The sequence below is a fragment of the Acanthisitta chloris genome, unplaced genomic scaffold (genome assembly GCF_000695815.1).
Source record: "Acanthisitta chloris isolate BGI_N310 unplaced genomic scaffold, ASM69581v1 scaffold1777, whole genome shotgun sequence".
NCBI lineage: Eukaryota > Metazoa > Chordata > Aves > Passeriformes > Acanthisittidae > Acanthisitta > Acanthisitta chloris.
This window is the reverse complement of record NW_008682967.1, coordinates 29659-50290: the sequence shown is the minus strand read 5'-3', so window position 1 is coordinate 50290 and position 20632 is coordinate 29659. Positions and strand designations below refer to the sequence as shown.

The 20632-nt window shown below is 38.2% G+C and overlaps 1 protein-coding gene across 2 annotated transcripts in view; it reads left to right on the top strand.

Annotated features, from left to right (window-relative positions):
- The window catches only part of MAP4K3 (mitogen-activated protein kinase kinase kinase kinase 3), a 61585-nt gene that overhangs the window by 17194 nt on the left and 23759 nt on the right, over positions 1-20632 (top strand). Inside the window, exons 11-18 of one of the 2 annotated variants that reach the window (XM_009078708.1) lie at positions 2693-2768; positions 3243-3301; positions 5879-5941; positions 14699-14757; positions 15923-15961; positions 16247-16300; positions 20026-20068; positions 20276-20438. In XM_009078708.1, the coding sequence (XP_009076956.1) occupies positions 2693-2768; positions 3243-3301; positions 5879-5941; positions 14699-14757; positions 15923-15961; positions 16247-16300; positions 20026-20068; positions 20276-20438 (556 nt within the window). The remainder of the gene's footprint in view (positions 1-2692; positions 2769-3242; positions 3302-5878; positions 5942-14698; positions 14758-15922; positions 15962-16246; positions 16301-20025; positions 20069-20275; positions 20439-20632) is intronic. The other variant, XM_009078707.1, reaches the window with a different exon arrangement.

Genomic DNA, 20632 nt, shown 5'->3' with positions numbered 1-20632 from the left:
CTGGAACCCACCTCTGTGAATAAAGTAGGTAGTAATGAGTTATATGATGAATCTTGAGTAAGTTCTGTATTTCGGATGAAGGATCTTATCACAGGCAAAACAATTGTTGGCATTGTGGTCTTTCCTATAATAAATGAATGGAATAGGAAGTGGATGTGCTCCTTCTATACACAGCTGAACTTGCTCCAAAACCTGCCTGCTCACAGAGGCAGCTGAAGATGTTAATCTGAATTTGAGGATTGACCAGTCCTATACTTGTGGCAATTGCCAAAATGCATCCATCAAAACTCAAAAGAAATGACAAAATGTGGTACAACATGGCACAGTACGAGAACATTGGTGGGAATCTTGAGCTTCAGACCTACTCCCCAGTTTGTTTAGATTTTTAGGTTCCTTGGGGTGGTGGTGTCTTGGGGGTTTTTTTGGTGGGTTGGTTGGTGGGTTTTGTTTTTTTTTTTGAAGACTTGAGAGTTTTTCGGTCTGGCAGTGGTCTTTGAAGGCAAGTCTGCTGCCTACTGTGAGGAGGCTCTTCAGTTGGCTTGTGCTGCTTTTATGGGAATACAATCAGTCACCACTTGGATAGTCTGCAGAGTGATGTTGATGAAGTAGAGATTAAGATGTAAATTTGACAACTGTCTGAGGAGTGCCATACTACATCTTGAAGCCATTCTAAACTCAAGGGTGACATGTTTCATGTGTAAAAGCAAACAAAAAAAACTGCCATCATTTGGGTGTAAAGGTTTTCCTATTCATACAGGTATTAATTTGGCGACAGTATCTGAAACTGACACTTTTGAGTATTTTTCCTTACCCCAGCTCATGGAGGACTTAATTTAGTTTCCCATTCAATCACAGACAGGATTTCCATTTGGGACTCTGCTTTCACTCTCTTAGGAATAAATCTTTGGAGGTGTTGGCAACTGCCTGTTCATCACATTTCTATGACAGGGATTTTCATGATGGATGTGTTATTAGCTGAAAAGGTTGCAAAGTGTTTTATTCTTAGTACACTGTAAGTTTTTGTGAAAAGATTGCCTTTGAGAGCTGTAGCATGTTGGAAATTGTACCCAAACGGCATTTGTGTCGGGAACTTAGCCTGCATTCCTTCGTCCTCTTGCACAGCTCAGGTGTCAGGTGTTTGTATCAGCTTGTTGTCAGTGTAGGTATTTCAGGGTGACTTGAGGACTTTGTCCTCATGACTGAGAGCTGAAGATTTGACTCCTTCATGTAATTCATCATGGAGGAGGTGATGTGAGAGCAGCCTCTCTCTGTTGTGCAGCACAGACATCTGAGGATGCAAGGACTCACACAATATCACTGCAAAGGCAAGAATACCTCCCACCACTCTACAGCCTGAATCCTCTGTGGGCATTACAGGTGCACATACAAGTTATGAGTAACAAAAAACTGCTAGTGAGATACATGGGGAAAAATACATAGCCACAATCTGTAAATCTCCCCAGTTTCAAAGAACAAAGTGAACATAAATGGGATGTGAAACACCATGTGCATATGTGTTGCATCCTAGTAGAAAGCAAGGAAGTAGTGTGCTGTTGAAAGGAGAGAAGGGAAATAACATTTTAAGATAGTATTTGAGGGATAAACAGAGTTGCTGAGTCATTTGTGACTCTGCGGTGATACAGGAGTCAAAGTTTTCTCATTGTCAGCATTTTGTAGGCAAAAGTTGCCATGTGAAGAATATAGTTATATGTAAAAGCAAAGTTAACATACCAGCACATTATAGTACCAGACTGCTTTAAGTAAAAATTGTTTTGCTGCCATGTACTCAACACAAACATAGTGAACATTTTCTTTTCAGAGGAATGCTTGGGCTAACATCCTGGCGAATGAACATTTTTCCCTAAAGAGTAAGATCTCTTTACAGAGGGCATACTGAAAGCACACTGTTAGGATTTGTTTTGCTAATTTTGAGAGCTGACTGTATACATAGTCAGCTGATCTTGTACTTTTGTTAAGAAATCTTAAGTTACAGTTTCTAAGAGTATCTGCAGTGGTGGATGTAGAAAGAAGAGGTAAAATCCAACAGGGACAAAAAACAAAAGCCAAGTCTTAAATTTCAGAACACTTCATCCTGTAGAGAAATAAATGGAAATTCAGGGAAAAAATAGAAGTGGAATGTAAATACGAAGGTGAATTTGTAGAAATTCTGCTATATCTCTTACCACACAGCACAGTAGTACCAGGAATAGTCCCTTCTATTCATTTCTGAAAACCTTAGATACTAACTTCTCATCTACTTAAAGAACCTAAGTGATGACTTTTTTGGAATCAGTTTAAGCTAGAAGCTGAGAAAAAATGAATTGCTGCCAGTAAGTCAGATTTAGCCTTACGGCTTATTTTGAAACCTACCATTACCCTTAAACTGAATGATGTAAAAAGGAAATGCTGTATGAGCAAAGACACATGCTGGCCAGCATTGTCTTTATTTGTTCAGATCCACTGTTGTATAAACCCTTATCTTGAAGACACTCAGCAGTTGAAATGTCTCCAAATATTCATAACTTTAATGTACAAAAACTTACATACAAGCTTTACATTTAGCTTCCACTTGATTTCTTTTTTATTTTTTTAAATTACATTATGCCAAAGGAGCCTGCTAAAAATTGTTGCACAATACTGAGTTTCAACTGAGTATATTTTGCTATTGAAATATTTCATTTTTCATTTCTAGCCTCTTCTTGTGCCTCACAGAATTCATTCAACAAGTAGAAATGGAAGAGAAGAAAAGACACGCTCTGAAATAAATTGTAAGCATGTGTACTATGACAATGTGAAGTATTGTTAAAATAATAATCGATACTAACATTTCAATTGGTGTTCTAGGTATCCGGCAAACATTTTTAGCCATCTATAGGAAAATAAAAATGCTGTTTCATTTATGGATATAGGTTCTAGATGACTGTGCTAAGAAATATTTCTATAAATTACAGCTGTGTTGCTCCTCTAAAGAGATTTTACTGCCCTATTTGCTGAATGGTTTTCCTGATCCTTCTATTGAGTAGAAGGGCAAATGGTGATTGTGCTGCCTTTGTGATAAGAGAACTTTCTGTGCCTGTTAGTTTCTAGCAAGCACAAGCTCAGTATGTCCATGTGTTAAAAGTTTCCGTCAGTGACAACGTGATACGCTCATTAAACTGGATTTTTTTTTTTGGTTGGCCTTTGGAGCTAAATTTTGTCTAACTACAGTTCAATTAATTTTTTTTTCCTTTTCTCCTCTTTAGTTGGTCAAGTAAAGTTTGATCCACCCTTGAGGAAAGAGACAGAGCCACATCATGAATTTGTGAGTAATGAGCAGCATGGGCCATGTGCTGCACATTATCTCTTGCAAATATCTCTGGAGGAGGAGGAGAAATCCATGAAGTGTAGCATGCTTCCTTAGCACTATTAAACTCATTAGTGATTTTACTGACAAGTTGTAACATACTGGTTTGAAATTTTTTGTGCCATTACGCTATATGCACAAAACTACTTATTTGTGCGCTCTGCCAGGTGTGATGTATGTGCTAAGCAACAACCCTTTGTCTTGTAGGATTCTTCTGTCCTTTATACCTCATTGCCCAGTATATCATTCCCTTTATTTATAGAGTTAGGTTTTATTAATCATAGAATTACTATACTTACTTAAGTGTTTCTCTCCCTTGTTCTTGTATTGGCAATGGAAATTAAAAAATTGAGAGCTTGAGGAAGAGGTACAATGCATTTTAAAAGAATGTCCTGTGTGAACAATGCTGTGGCTCTGCATCACACCTGAGCCATGTGATGAAGGTGTATTGCCAATGTTTTCTTGCTATGGACCCATCAGTACAAAGGGTATGAGAACACAGGCAGTGAGGGAAAAGGCATCTGTGCTGTCTCACATACGGGCTTGCAGTAGCTTCCTCCCTTCTATGGAGACTGTTGCTTTCCACATTTGTGCACTTGGGCTGTTTCTTCCCATTACTGGATAAAAAGACACTCCTTTGCTTCCTGTCTGCAGACTTGTGTATTCTTTTTATTTTATTCTAAGACAGGTGTTAATGTGAGAAAAGTGGCTTAGTACATGGGTGGGAGGGACCTTGGTTTTGCTCTGAGTTGGCTTTGGGAAGGGTGTGTACCTAGGAATGTACTTCTATAGTCTACAAGCCACATGTGAGTCAGATTTCTGACGCAGATTTCCTTGTGTTGCTCTGTAGTTGTACTAAAATCACCTTCCAAATGCCTTTCCCTTTGTTAGTGGGTCAGCTGGCTCTGGGCCTATAAGGTTGCCCTTCCTCAGAACTGGCTGGACAGGTAGCCTGCAGTGTCTGGTGCCTGTTTGAGATGGAGGAGAGTAGCTTACCAAATCACACATAGGATTTAGACAATTATTTCAGATATGTTACTTAGACATTGACATAACTGCATAACAACATCATTTAGGAGCCCTGGTTAGGAGCCCTGTAAGTTTCTGTTAAATACGGTAGTGAAGTCAGTGCTTCTACCATAAACTCATCAGTTAACTCAAAATTATTTTTTTACTCATTCCAAGTTATCCTGGCTTTGTTTCCCTGTTGCATAGTCTGGATTGTAAAGAAAATACAGTTGGTAGCAATGTGTAGTTCAAATGGTAATGCCTTTGCTCCTTAAGAGTTTTATTTGTACATACCCAGAATAATAATTGCAAAAAAGATGTTAGTGGAGAAGCTGAAGTTTTAGAAATACTGCTCCCATTTCTTTCTTTTTATCAGTCACTGACTATACAAACCAGTTAGCAGACAACTCCATGGGACAGTGGTGTTTTTCTTGCACCATAGGAACTGAGTTGCTAAACTGTGGATATTTTCTGCAGGGATTAAAACATAGTTTTTGAGATCCCTTCTTTGGCAGGTGTTGTGGGAAGGGAGGAATCGAGCCTCTTCCTACGTGGTGCGTTAGCAATCAGGACCTTTGCACTTTGGAATCTCAGCAGCTCTTGCTGCTCTGAGAAGGGCTCCAGATTAATTCTGATGATAAGAAAATGCCTTAGTATTGTCTATTCTGTTCAGACATTGCATATTTGAGACCTGTCCAAAGAACTTGGCTCGCTCCCTGTGTATAAGGAAGATCTATAACTTTTTGGATCTTTCTGAAGAGGAAAATTAGCTGCTTGTATCAGAATGAAGCATGCAGACCTGGTGTGTTCTTTCCAGATAAAACAGAACTACGATTCTGAAAATAATGATGTTGGGTCCGGAGACCGAAGAAAAAACATATGGCTGCAGATTAGATATAGAACCAATGGACAATTTAAATTGGCATGCCAATTGCAAACATGAGATCTGTTCAAAGAATGGGGACTTTAGTGAAGAGCCTCAGCACAGACCAGTCTGCAGGAGAAGTATGTAACAATCTGCACACTCTGGGAGAGGAAGTCTTTGAAATGGAAGTGGGAGCAAGAGATGCCTGTCTCTTCCTTCAGCAGTAACAGTGTGGATCCCTTTTCATTAAAGCAATTCTGACCCTTTTGCTTCTGCCTCACTAAAGCACACTTAAGATCAATTTCTCATGGGTATGAGTGCACAAACCAAAGGACTGGATCACTGCAACATGAGGAGTTACTCTCAGTGGTACACTGAGGTGTTGAGCTAGGTATGCTTGCCTCTTACTGGGAGTTTATTACACATTACCTCAGCTCAGGTGATAATAATTCTTCATTTTGGTGTGATTCAGTAGTGTTTGGTAATGTGACCATGCCCTTAGCTGTGTTCTACCCCCATCCTGAGAACTGTGTTAACATGATTTGACTGTCAATTAACAATCCCTTTTTATTTTTTTCGCAAGAAAATTTACCTTTATGTATACCTGGCTTTCAGTCACAGTATAAATAATTTGAGTTTCTTAATCTCTATCTAATGAACAGCCTGACAGTAGCGATTTTTTGGACAATTCAGAAGAAATATACTACACTGCAAGATCTAACCTGGTATTTTTCTATCTTACGCTTTTCTTTGTCAGTGTTAGTTTTGTCCTTCTTTTCCTTTATCAAAGCTCATGTTTTGTCCTGTTGTTGTACTGGTGTTTTCATCTGTGTAAAAAACATCCAATATACGGATTAGTCTATATGTGTATTTCTGTAATGTAGGAATAAATTCTTTGTATGTGCAGCTTTGACAGTATTTAACCTGTATTCAGGTTTAGTTGAATCACTTCTATGGAAGGGGTTTAGTATTATGCATTCATTCTAAGTTTCTTTTTCTGCCATGCTATGCATAACTTCGTAATGTTTGGAGAGATATTAAAAATAGAAGAAACATTCTCTTTGTATTTTTGTTTGGTAGGTCTTTAAATGGTCCCCTGAAAGACTGTAAAATTATATAAGTGTCTCTGAATTCTCCAGATGGTAATTGTTATAGAATAGATATACAGTTAAGAAAAATAACAGAAAGTGGGATCGCAGCTGTTTTCAATGTCATTTGTCATCATTTACAGTCTGATAAATTTTTCAAATTTTCTCTTGCTGCACTGCTCAAAAATTTGGTTGCTAGCATTGCAGTGTAGAAATTACTCTAGGAAGTAAGGTCTTATTGGAAAATGGTGTCTTATTTTTCTTCTCTTTGTATAGTTAAATGAGTAATGCATTTAAGTCTTAGACATTTTCATATACTGTTAAAAAAAAGAAGAAACATTCTGTGCTAGATGAAGAGCATCACTGCTAACTTTCTTAGATTTGTGAAATGTTTGCTATAAGTGCACTGAGAGGAAGATGAAAAACTGGTGTGTTTGGGAATGTTTGTTTTGTATGTGATTTTTTTGTCCTTGGTTTTTTTTTGTTTGTTCTGACATCAGTTGGCCTGGTGTGACTTGAATCTGCCAAAATCATAGTTACTGGGAGTTTAGACTGTCTTCCCCTTTCTTGGAAGGAAATTTCTGTACTACTTCACTATAAAAATGTTTCACAGACTGTTTCGAGATGTGTAGCTAAGATATCTCTACCTGGTGGGAGCACCTCCATCCTGTGCTGTTCCTGTGGTATTGGTTTTTCGTTTGGTTTGCTTTTGGTTTCCTCTTTCCGGTTTCGCACCTTTTAAATTCTGTTGTCTTCAGGTTGTTTTCAGTGTTGCTGTGTATCTTGTTAGCCTATGGGTGTCAGAGTTGATTCAGAACATGTCTCCTAACTGGACTGTCCTTTTCCATCGTTCTTTTGCCCCATGCTGTTCAGTACACTCTTCAAAAATGATAACTGTGATGAAACTTGTAAAGTACTGTTGTCACCATTGTGAGAGGGTTTTTTAAATCGATAGCACTTTGTTTCACTGCTTTTTCACAGCCTCCTGTGCTCATGGTGAATCAAAGAGAATTCTGATTTGGTGGTAATGTATCACCTATTTGTGAGATTTTTCCAGAGGAAATACTTAGTAGTTGGCTCATTCTTCTGTAGTGGACCAGGACACACTAATCAGACATTCTCTGTCTCTCTCCTTCTGTCACTCCCCACTCCTGCTCTGGCAGTATTGGTTTAAAACATGTTCATTGAGAAATGATACATGGATTTTTCAGATGCTATCAAGAGGAAAAAATTACTCGTTTTCACAAGCACAGTATATCGCCTACTGCTGTTGGGCTTTCCCATGCTGTTCTACTGCTTTTGTAAAATACCTTATGAGCAACAACTCCTTTGCAGAGCTGTGTGTCTCTAAGAGCCTAAAAAATAGCCTGAATCTAGGCACACTTTGGGCCATATACAGTTGAGGTTGAAAGGAGATTTAGGGAGTGAGTGACAGTATTTTTGCCTATCACCTAGCATTTTGCACAGAGGATTGATCATATGGCAGTTTACGCAGTCACCATGCACATTAGGTTTCAAATATTTGATGCCTATGATGTGGTTACTGTACAAAATCATTCCTCTCTTTTTCTTCTTCCTCCTCCTTCCCCTGTGTGCTTCTGAAACAGCTACCTGGATCTTCCAGAAGAATGGAAAAATTCAGTGCAGGTCTTGTTTGCAGGGAAAATTGTGTCCAAACCCCAGTTACCCCTTCATGCGAATGGCAAACAGAAAGGACAAGATAATACTTCTCTTTGACCTTCTACAGATATACCCCTTTGATTCATAGCTAAATAAATAACAGACTATTTTGCTCTAGGTAACAAGGCTCTTCTGTCTCTCAGGATAGATGTTTTTTCCTTTTTCTGCAACTAGGCAGCAAGTTTCTCAGGAGCTTCCATCATTTGAGATTTTCTTGCACATGCTACTTCCTGTCATTTAGAGTTCCTCTTGTACCTGTCTTCTTAGTTGTATCTTATGTGCATATTAGGCTCTACATAGGATAAACCTTTTCACTATCTTTCTGTGTATGTTAAAAGCTTGTTTGGATACAGGCTCAAATAAGAGGGAGAGCTGAGCATTGCATTTGCAGTGAGCTCAGGAAATGGTTTAAATCAAAGTTATCTTCTCTAAAAATATGAGCTACTTTGTTCTGGAACAATTTCTAAGTTTTATGCTATTGATCCTGAGAGAAGCACCTAAAAATCCAATGGCTAAATGTATATGGCTGTCCATCTTATACTGCAACATGCTGACAGTCTCAGGAATCTACATGAGTTGGCATAGTAGGACCAAATTTCTGTCATTTGAAATGTGTTTTCTGTAATTATGCATATGTTCAGAAGCTGTCCCAAGTATCTGCCATCCTGAGGAAAATTGTGCAACTTCTTTCAAGTTATTTTTCTAATAGCTCAGTTCCCCTCTTGGGTTCCAGGTGTGGCATTGCAAGTGGCTGTGTCAGTATGGTCAAGGGAGGTGCATGGGGTAGAGAGAAGCTGGGAGTAAGGGCTGTTAAGCCCAACTTCTGCAGTTGTGTTGCTGCATGTGTAGTTGCATCCACTTCTCAGAGGTGACGTGTTCTACTTACCGTTGTTGGAGTCTGTCAGGAGGAATCTGTATGAGAATTTGGCCTCTGGTCATGTTGACCAAATGAAAGTATTTTCATTTGGGTTATCCTGATCTACAGTGAAATACTGTGGCAAAACCTTTTTCTTCTCATTTATAGTGATTTGAAAAATAATTGTGGTTCATACACAGTAGACTGAGCTGCAGACCGTCTTACATTAGATACACCATCAGAGAATCCTCCCAAAAAGATAAGGTGGAAAGGAACCCCTGGTGATCTCTAGCTTACTCCTGCTTAAAACAGGGGCAAGCTCTACATTCTTTGGGCCCTGTGGATTTGCTGTGGTTGGCCACCTATACCACAAGTATGTGCTGCTGCTGTGTAATTCCCTCCTTGGCTGCTGGGAACTTCAAACCCTTCTCTGCAGGGTTGCACTTCCTGCCCCCAGCCACCTTGTCCTTAGCCTCTTTTGTATGTGGTGCGTCTGTCCTAACTCCAGAACCCATGAGGTTTTGTTGCCTACTCCTCCAGCTTGAGGTGGTCCTAACTAGCAGCCCACTCTTTTTTTATGTTGTAGAGTGGCCTCATAATACTGTTGGCCAGTTAACCTCAGCACCTGGTCCACCATACTAACACATACAAACATGTGATTTGTAACATTATAGCTAGTAATTAATTTTTTTCTTTCTATTATAGGAAAATTAAATGTTTCTACACCAGACTCTAATTTAGGCTGGACTATTCAACACAGTGAACAGTGTTGAATTCTACTGTTTTAGAGAGTGACAGAGGAGCTGAGCTGAACTTGGATTTGGTATCTCAGGTTTTAACCTACAGTTGTTCTCAGTTCTTACACACTTAGCATTCATTCTGGACTTCGTTAGCAAAGAATTCAGTAAGAGGTTTGCAGTTACCAACAGTCTGCATTGTTGTACTTGCCAGCTGCATTTATGCATTTGATCCTATTTAAATAATTTGGTCATGGTTAGATTTTGTTTTCTTTTGGCTTATATATATACTCTGGATTTAATAATTTGTGATGGTTTTTAGTAACATTTCATTTTAGGAATGCAATGTTTCAGTGTAGCTATTCTGTATTTGTTAATTATTTGTGGCAGAAAAACTAAAATATTGATAGGAAAAATTTGAATTACGGAGATTGATGTAGATAATAGAGAACTTTGCCCAGGAGCATTCTTCTTTAATTTAAGTCTTTTGTCTCCTCACTACACATGTATACATACGCTTTTCCTTTGCTGCAAGCCATGAAGACTCCTATCCTACTTAGCTAACATAGTTCTAAAAACATATTGCAACTATCGGTGTTGAATTTCAGAGAGTCTTCATACTTTTTTCAGTTTTAGACAATGAAATGGTGTGTGGTCCTTAGGATCATAAGAAAATAAGTGGAAATGGGGAGGAAAAGCACCAGTAGTTTTTGCTCCCTCTTTTCCTTCCCTGTATGTTTTGAGTATTTTCTGCCTTGGCAAAAGTAATTGAGAAAATGAGATGTTCAATTTTATTGCTAGGAGGCAGTTTAAAAATGCTGTGTACAAGTGCCTGTTGCATGAGGGCATCACCATAGCTAGTTAGGATAGTGATGGTCCATTACATGGGTATGAAATGGTGCTGTTTGTGCCAATAGGACATTCATAGACAAAATACATAGAGAACTGAAATACAAGGGAAGAGAGGAACAGTGGTTGTCAAGCAGTAATGCACAGTAAAATGTCAGTCAGTCACCAGGGACGAATTATATTTAGAGTGTTTAGAAAAATATACATACAGCTTTCTATTTCTGATGTGTTGCCCTATCCAAAGAAATTCAAGAATGCACTTTTTATTGAAATAAAGGCGTTAAAAATATAGCTTGTGCATTAGTTAATATTAGGCTCTTTTTAAAAACAAACTTTCTCCTCATCAAAGCAATGTGATAGGAATTGCATCATCATTTTACTGAGAGAGATGTGTATGTGACTTCTCCTTTGATATGTTAGTAGTCAGAAGGTGTTTTGTATTCTTTGAAATTGAGTTACTTCCCCAGCATTTTGCAGATTTAAAGTCTTAATTTGGTCACTTCAAAAGGTCTTGTTTCTCACTGGATTTCAAAACATCAAATGTAGGAAGTAACTGTGAATTGCTGCTTCACTATATACATTCAGTTTTGGTTTTGAAGGCCTGAACACCTAAAAATAGAATTTGAGTACAGCCATGCCTACAGAACAAATTAGGAACATAAGAGTTAAAGGTACAGAAGCAGTTAACTTACCATGAAATTCTACAGAAAATAGATACCAGGTTTTTAAAATTTAAACTGCATAAGGTATTGTAGATTTGTTCATCTCCAGAGAATAATTTCATAGCATGACTTTACCATCAAATTTATCTTTGCTTTGAGGAAATCTGTAAATTGTTTTTAGTCTGATTACTTTGCACATGTGATTTATTTGAAAGTTTGATTTGCCTTTCTGCATGGCAACATCCTTTAATGTTACCTAAGCTGTTGAGAAGAACTGGTAATTATTCCCTGTACTACCTCTTTCCCAAAGGAATCATTGCTAGCAGGTAGCACTCTTGTCACATGAGTGTACACAGATGAGTTGTTGCAGGAATGAGTTGTTGGTCACCTGAGACTGAATGTAGAATAATCTGGGATTGCATATTTGATTTAATACCAAGATAGATGACTTCTCATTCCTACTGGCTGTAGATCTCAAGATGCTGTTGGAATATATCTGTCTAGTCACTCAGGTTTATTCTGTGTGAATGTTACCTCATCTAAAAAGAATTTCAATTATCTAATTGACACTGTATGTTAAATGAAAATATCAGTGTGGATTGATAAGGTTGTTGAATAACTGCATCATTTAGTAATTAATGCTAATCTGTTCTTCCCAGTGGGAACCTGTAAGTGATAAACTGTCCTATCTTTGTGTGGCTTAAAAAAATAATCTAGCTATAGTGGGTGTTTTGATAAAGTATAACTGCTCACTGGAGGCTTTGCAGGATTCATGCAGTATTTACCAATGTTTTTATATCAAATATGTGGCTATAAGGTTTATAAAATTATCGCTTCTGGATAGATTTGAAACAAAAAGGTAGAAGAAAAATGTATTTCACTTTTTAAAAGCTCTCTAGATCTTGTGTTCATCTTAGAGTGCAAAAGAAGTGATTTCACTAGCAGTGCATTACTTGACCCCACGGAGTGAAAACCAGCAATATTTACAGGGCTTAGGAAATTATCTATATGCAATTAAAGTCATAGTCAAATAAATGCCAATAGGCAGCACAAGACTAAACTGAATAAAAACAAAGCTTCTGCCCTTTTAAAGCATTTAAGCATAAGTAATTCTGGCAGATGTCATTTTTTATAAAGATATTTCTAGCAGGGATTAAACAGTCTGGTGACAGAGGAAGGCTCTTTATGTTTTGGATAGGTTTCCTTACTTTCTCTTAGTAATTTTCCTATCATTGCTGTACAGTGTGTATGTAGCCATACATTGCACAGTGTATAAATCAAAATGGACAGACATTTTGGCTCTGCACAGCGTAATCTTTGTTTGTCACTTTTGAATTACGTGATTTTGCAACATATAGACAAAAGGTTTGTCCCTTCAAGGAGAACATCTCAGATTTCATTATATTGATCGGGGGGTTATTTTTCTCAGCAGCTTCCCTGTCTTTATTCTGGCGTTCATGGACTCACACAACCTGTTTAACCTACCTGTTTGTGAGTCTGGTGACATCTTGTGTTTCCAGTCTTGTTATTTTCTGCTCTAGAGCCTGAATCTTCAAAATGCCTGTGCTTACAGATGGAAGTCTTTGAGATTGCATAGAAGTGATATGAGTACTCAGAGTAAATAAAGTAGAATCTGTTTCTTCATGGTGGACTGTAGTACATCAGCTGGTGGTGAGGAGCAGCAGAAGGTAGTTATGTGTGTAAGGTGATAGATATAGGGAGTGATGAAGAAATGAAATTGTGGAGGGCTTAGGATGGCCTTTCTTGAGGAGAGGAGACTTGCTGAATTCGTTTAGAGCTCAGAGCAGGTGCAATCAAAATTGAGGCATAGGAGCATGATGAAACTGTGAAAAAAAACCAGGATAGCAGAAGGGATCAAAGATACCCATGACTGATGCCTGACCCCTTCCTCACAGAGCCCAGGATGTGTTCCTGGAGAGGAGCAGGCCTTCCTCCCCACTGGCATGACCACTTGTGGGCCATTCCTTCCTGTCACCTTACTTTACAGCTCCAGTAAAAGGCGTGTAGAGGGAAAGCTGGGTGGTCCTTGCGAGTCAGATAGTGGATAGAGTTTGGTGGTTTGTGATCGTTATTCCAGTGTGTAATTCCAGAAAAAGATGTGTAATAAAGTTGGTACAGAGATTGAAGAGTCTGTCTCTCCGTGGTTCAGGAAATGCCAACAGCAGGTTTGCCTTTGCAATTTTTATTCAGTCTTCTGATGTAAGCCTTCTTTTACATGGATTAATTATCAGTTACATACTTTTTATTCCAAAATATCTCACTTGTTTTGAGAAAATACGTAAAGTCACTGAAGCAATCCAATGCTACTGATAGCTGTGGTAGACACACCCATGTGGATACTACTACTTAGCTTTACAGAGCAGAATTGAGGGTGCAGTAAGCAACGTGAAACTGCTTGCCAAGCAGAAAATAATATACATAGCCTTTTATTAAAGTGGTTGCCCTTCAGCCTGGAACTGAGGGCTGCAGTGGTTTCTGCTTTGTCAGCTTGGAGCACTGGTCAATCTAGTGTGAGATTTTTTCCTCTGTTTTTTAAAAATGTTCTTTTGAGAGAGAAACTCCATGAGTTGTCGTCTAATTCAAACTTACTGCTCTTATAGCTTGGATATCTGGGTGTTTTGCTGAAGCATGACATGCTTTTGATACCGGTTCCAGCTGAAAGGGGCCTGTTTGACAGATACTGGGAAACCTTTGAAGTGTTTCCTGGGAAGGAACAGTGTAACTTCCTTTTCACCAGTTTAGGTGATCAATAATATATTTTTTCTTGTATTCGCTCAGTATTTTGGTAGCAAGCTTATCTTAGATTTTTCCTCTTGTGATCCACCTGAAGAAAAAAATATACCCTGTAACTATAGCAGTGTCCTCCTGGCAGCTGCAGATTTGATGGTGCTTCAGGGGGATCCCTGTTTTCCATTAATGCATTAAACTTGTATGCCATATAGTGTTTATTTAACAATAGTGTTGGAGGCCTATTCCCACTTCCTTTTCTGTGTAGCTTATGCTCCATGATTGCTAGGTGTTTGACTTCATTAATACTGTTATTTTTCTTTTCAATATAAAAGGTGTTCTTAAAGTGTACACATATTGTTATAACCAGAGCTATAAAAGCACTTATTGTCATCTCTGCTTATTTTTTTAATGTTCCCGTGTGCTAAAGGCATTTCAGGCTCCCTGCCAGAACTGCTTCCCATCTGAAATGAGTACTGCAGCATGCCAGTGAGTGGTGGTTGGGTTCTCTGTGAGATCTGATAGATCACAAAGTCCTTAGTAGTTTTTTTTAATTATCTTGTTTTTCTTGTTGTTCTGTTTGCTTTTCTGCAGCTGACTTTATGTGAGCAAAAGATCTGTGTGCGCAGGGAAGGGACTAAGATCAGTGATTTAAAAGGAATTGGAGATGCAGCAAGCTGGCAGAGACGAGATCTTTGGGTGCTGTAGGCCTGAGAGTAGTGTTAGGTGCCAGGAAGGACAGAGAAATGGGCTCATTTGGTATGTCAGGTGTAGCAGAGGGGAGAATAGCAGCATGACACAGAGTGTGTGTTTGATCTTCAACTGTTCATCTTAGATAAGATTTGTTCTCTTATATTTGTAGGATCTGCAGCTAGAATATGGTCATGGTCCTCAGTGTGGCTACTTCTTGGGTGCAAATAAGTGAGTAAGCAGTGGCATTTTGTCTTTCATTCATTCAAGACTGTTTTAATATAAAAATCACAAATGCGTGTAAACGCTTTAGCTGAAACAGAGGTAGTAAAATAAGTTAAGCTTGTTTCTATCAGTTACAATTCCAAAATCATTATTTATTTCTAGTGGTAACTCCAGTGATATAGAATTGCAGCACTTTCCAGTATTTAAGGCAGTGTTGACCATGCTGTCTCTATGGTGATGTAAGCTTCTTTTTGAGAGCCATTATCTTGGCCTGCTTGTTAACAAAATGTTCTGGTAGGTCATGATAGAGCTCAGCTTTACTCCATCTTGGCGACTACCAGTGCTGCTCTTCAACATTGTTTTATGCCCTTCTTCATTTTGTAGGTCACTAGGACCATAAAATTCTAGATGCTTTTTTTAAAAAAAACTTAATTTTCTTAGCAAGCCCTTTAACTTCCTACATTTAATAATTTTGATATATTAATTATATGAAATAGTTTTCTGTGTAATTTTTCCTTTCCACCCAATTTCTTAATTGCATTTACGCATGACAGAATTAGGATGCCTAGCTTTGATTTACTAAGTTAAATCATATTGAAACATGCAGAAAATCTAAGCATAGAAGATGATATCTTTGCACAATCTTTAATTGGGAGAAATATGAGTAGTGATATCTTCTGAAATCCTGTTGTTTCTTATTCCTGGTTTGCCTGTGATTCTTCCCTGTCTGTGTTTTCAGGCAAAGATATAAAAATGAATTTCAGAATGTTACAAAACATAACTAGGGAAGAATAAATTTACTGCAATAGTAGTTTAATCCTCTTGTCAGTCTTATTTAATTTTTTTAAGATTACAGTTTTCTTGGATAGTGTGGATTTGTTTTAAATTGGATCAGGCTAATACAGTCCTTGTTTTAGAGTACAAGGATGAAGGACCACTGCACTTAATAGCAATGCATTCACAAACGCACATGAAAGTGTGTTGTGTAAAAACAAAAAATTACACCTCTGTTCATTTGTATGTGGGTGCTTGAGGTATATCTGAAAGCCAGCTGAAATAATGTGCTTTGGATTACTTACTGATAGAATCGTAGGAGTTTTTCTCCTGCTTTTGATGATTGTATTTGTGTGCCACAATTAAACTGTGTTCTTATTCTTATTTAATGCTGAAGGAGTCTCTTAAAATCAGTTGAAGAAGAACTGCATCAGCGGTAATTCTATTCTTTTTTTTTCTCTCTTGTGTATTTCCAAGTAATTTGTACATTGATTTTCTTTTTTTACTGTCTGTCACTACTAGTTCTTGTTTGTCCCTGTGCTTGCTGAGAGGCTTAGTTGTCTGGATTGCAGTTGTGCTTTAAAGAATAATAATGATAAAAGATAAAAGACAGATAAATTCTGTAAAAGAGGTAGTAGCCCTTGAGCTCAGAATTTTTCAGAACAGTCAAGGTAATTTTAATACAACTCACTCAACCATAGTACCTTGTTCATTTTCTTAGGGGGCATGTGGCACATTTAGAAGATGATGATGATGCAGACGACGATTCTAAACAGTAAGTCCTTCCTTCTTGAAGATTTTTTATAAAAATATATACAGTATGAGTCATGTTCTATCTCTTATCTCATGTTTCTTTATTCTGTAGCATTTCTGAAGGTAGGCATTTGTGTTGTTCCTAGATTACATCACCAGAAGCTTTCTTAATCTGCTGATAAAGTTGTTATAAATTGGGGGGGGGTGGGGGAGGGGAATCTTGTTCCTCGCTTGATACAGTTGTCCTTTTATCTTCTATTATTGAACAAAATCTTCCATTATTACATTGAGGCAGTAATTAATCTGATCCCAGTGCTGGTGCCTTCTGTAGAACCAAGGACTATATATTAAAATAAAGCTCCTTAAAGCATACATAAAATAAATACATAACAGTATTCTTTATGTGTTTGAGTTTGTTCTGTCCATGTTCTCAACTAGGAGGATGCTTGTATGGGGGCTTGATGTTTGGAATAGAGGCAGCTCCCTTACTACAGAGGAAGCAGGGTTATGTGACTGCAGAGGCAGTATCAATAGGCATGTCTTAAATTAATTATGCTCATGTTAAATTCCACTGGTATAAGTATTCTTGGGCTCTATTTGATTGATAGATGAGAGCTGAACAATTCAAAATATATAGCCAGTATGTGTAAGTTTTCATTCCTAAATAAATCTGATGTGAAGACCAAAAGGGAAGATGCCATTGAGGCAGAATTTTTGTTTGCTTTCTGTTAATGGATAATTTGGAAAGCTGTTGCTTCATACCAGAAACCTTTAAAACATGTGCTATCTGTTGCTGGCCTCTGTCTCTTACAGATAATCAAATAACACACTCTTGTTTCTTGGGTTTTTAACTGCTGTTCTTTTATGACAAAGGCAGTGGTTTTTATCACTGTATTGAGCATGAGGGGACAGCCCCTTCAAGAAGAGTAAAGGTACTGATGCTGTCCAGTGTCAGTTTGGTGATAAGTACATTAAACTTGCTTTTTTTTTTTTTAATAATCAGCTTCTCAAAACACAATGTTTGCTGTTTGACATGTGTAATATTTATAGAAGAAAAATCATTTTAGTCAGTTTATAGCAGGCTTTGTTCCCTTGCTAATTCCTTAAAAAATTCTTCGTATTTCATTACTGAGCAGTTGTTTGAAGACGTGATTGATTACACAGTCTATCAATAATAAGAAGCTCTCACATCTTGTCTTTGAGAGGAAGAAGTTGATTCTGCTCATGGATTTTCTCCCCAGCATTTGGACCAAGCTGAGAACCTGCTTTGTTCATAGCTCGGTAGACCTTGCTAATGATAACTCAGGTTTCCTGCACTGTGGGCTGTTACAACAGCCCCCTGCAGCTCCATACTTACAGCTTCATTCAGTGAAGATGCCCTGGATAGCTGTGCTGCTGCAAGCCAGCTCAGCTTGGTTCCTCTGTCTCTACTAATCTCTGGATTTTTTTTCTGTATAACACTGTCTCTGCCTGTTCATTTTTGTTTGATGTTTCTTTTTCCCCCCACTTCTTGCTCTGTTTGCAGCCAGTATCATTAACTTCAGTAATGTTCCAAGGCTTGGAACCACTTGATCCCTGCTGTCTTGAAGTGCTTGCACTGATTTCTTTGTCCAGTGCTTTGTTCCTTGTGTGAGCTCCATCAGAACTTTCAAACAGCATTTACTTTTGCTGCTTATGTTGCTGTTGTGTTTCTGTGCATTTACTTTTTCAGGTGAAGCAAGAAAGAACCTAATAGCTTCTGGAGAGGTTCCAATTCATCTGACCCTAAGGACAGTCACCAGCAGTCTTCCAGAATAGTCCTGGTGTTTTTTGTTTCTTCCTGTATTTCATCCTAGGTGGTCTTGCCCTACAGAGAGGGCCTGAGAATGTGTAAGGACAGGATTAAAATCCTGAATGCCTCAACCTTGGATCACACAGATTTTTTATCTGTGCCTTTCTCTTGGTGGCTGCTTGAGCCTAAAGCTCTGCTGCAATGGTTGGTTCATCAGCTTGGTGTCGCATGTCTTCCTCTGTATCCCACTGAGGATTCAAGGCTTTTGTTTGATTTGTATTCTGTGAGGTAGAGCTGCAGTTGGAAGAGCATATGTGACATCAGTCATTTCCCCCTTCAGGTCCAAAACAGAAACAGTGAAATGAAGCCACTGTACACCTTCCAATCCAAACTGATGCCACTGCATGAGAAGAATGTGCACTTACCTTTCTTCATTTAATAATTTTGATTGGTTTTATATTTCCTTTGCTCTCATGTGCAGCAAGGCTGATGATGCTTGAATTTCCTAGTTATGGATGCTGGGAAAGCAGAAATTACTGAGGTACTGCCCTGGATGATCAGCAGTGACAAATTGCACCTAAACTCTGTTGTTGAAACAACAGCACGTGGTCCTTTGTACAAGTATCTGTCACATTTATGCCAATTTGTTGGGGTTTTTTTGTTTGGCTGCCCAGTAACATTGTAATGGCTATCTGAAATGGAAGAATATGAAAGAAAATGGAAACAGAGCTTGGACACACATGATTGAGGACTTAAACTTGGTCCTGTGATATTAAGAGAAGATAATTTCCACCACCATAGCAGCTGAAGTGCATGACACAGGGTAACCTATTCTCAGAGATCTCCTTCCAGCTTCTCTGAAATACAAGATGCCAGACAAACAGATAGGATACCAGGACATAAACTTGTCTGCTTTGCTTCATTCTTTTTACAAGTTGTTGACCTGTAAACAAGCAAACATATCTTTACTACTTGGATATTTTTCCAAAACTTTGAAACATAATTTAAAAATAAGGAGTGTATTTACAAGGATGTCAAGTTTTCACAGCTGTATTACTAATTTATTTAATGGAAATAATTTTCTGTTTCAAAAAGATGGGGAAACAGGACAGTGTAAGAGTTTTTTAAAACGTACCCAATTTAGTAATTCAGTATTTTTTTTCCAATACATCATATTTTTTAAGCCACAGAACCAGGAGAGGATGAATACTCCTGATGCTTCAGCTTTGTTGTTTCCTTTTTGTACTGTTGAGACAAACTGTTGAATTGTTCTTATGTTAAAAAGTTGTCTTTCTCAATATTTCTGGGAAACAAAGAAACTCATGAAGAAAAAAACCCTAACAGCCCAGACACTAGGCTAGATGCCCACTGGAGATGGATTTTGCTTTCATGTGTAAGGATGTTCTAAGTCATCAGCAGTAAATTTTTCAAGGAATGGTATTCATCAGTTTTCTTGTAACTCCCCTTTGCTCTGTATACCTACAGATGGCCCTTTAGAAAAGCTCACTGAATCTTTCTCCTCTTAAGGGAGTGAATATCAGGCCTTCTCTGCATCTCCCTACTTTGCTCTGCACAAGTTTGTGCATCTTTGGCAAATCCATTCATGACACTGTGCTCTCAAGGGGTAGTGTAACCCTGGTGATGGTCAAGGCAAGGCCAGGCTGGATGAGGCCTTGAGCAACCAGATCTAGTGGGAGGTTGTCTGTGCCCATGGGGGGGTGTGTGTGAAGTTGAGACTAGATGATCTGTGAAGTCCATTCCAACCCCTAAAATTCTATGACTTGTTTTCCTATAGTTTCTGTGGTATAACAAAATGTTTGAAAGTATTTTTTGTTGCAGTTATTTGGATGTAACAATGCTGTTGACAAGTTACTGGTGTTTATTTGTATAGCTTTTATAAAGTCCTGTATCCTTTTGAAGACTAGAACAGGAGGTTCAAAGAGGGTAGCAATCTGTTTTGTTTCTTCTCTTTATAGTGCTACTATGAAACCTAAAGTGCCACCTCCTTTACCACCAAAGGTAAGTGAGGGGAATTTGGTTGCCCAGAAGAAAAGGGCACTTTAAAAAAACAAATAAATGCAAAATGTTTAAATTACTGTATTGATGGCTCTTGTGAAAATTTCAGGATCCAAATATTGCATGTGGGGTTTTTTTACTCATTGGGATGTAGCATGGAAGTTCTGAATGTTTTTCAGTATGTTTTTATTCTTACTGCATCTCTTTCAGCCTAAATCCATCTTTATCCCCCATGAAGCTCATTCTTCTGAAAATGAAAATCAAGGGACAATCAAGAGATGCCCAACATCAGAGAGTCCAGCCAAATCTGCATCTCACGTTCCACCCAGACCACCCCCTCCTCGATTACCTCCACAGAAATCTAATCCTTTAGGTAATGAGTGACCTCAAGAAGTATACAAGTATTTCTTAAATAATCTGATATGATTTTGTTTCTACATCCTCACCTGTGCACACATTAAAACAGACTGAGCTAATTTTTCTATGGTGGACAAGTAGCAAAAAGTGCATGAAAGCCAGAATGCATGAAGCAAGCATGCTTGAACTCTTAAGAGGGTCAGTGACTTC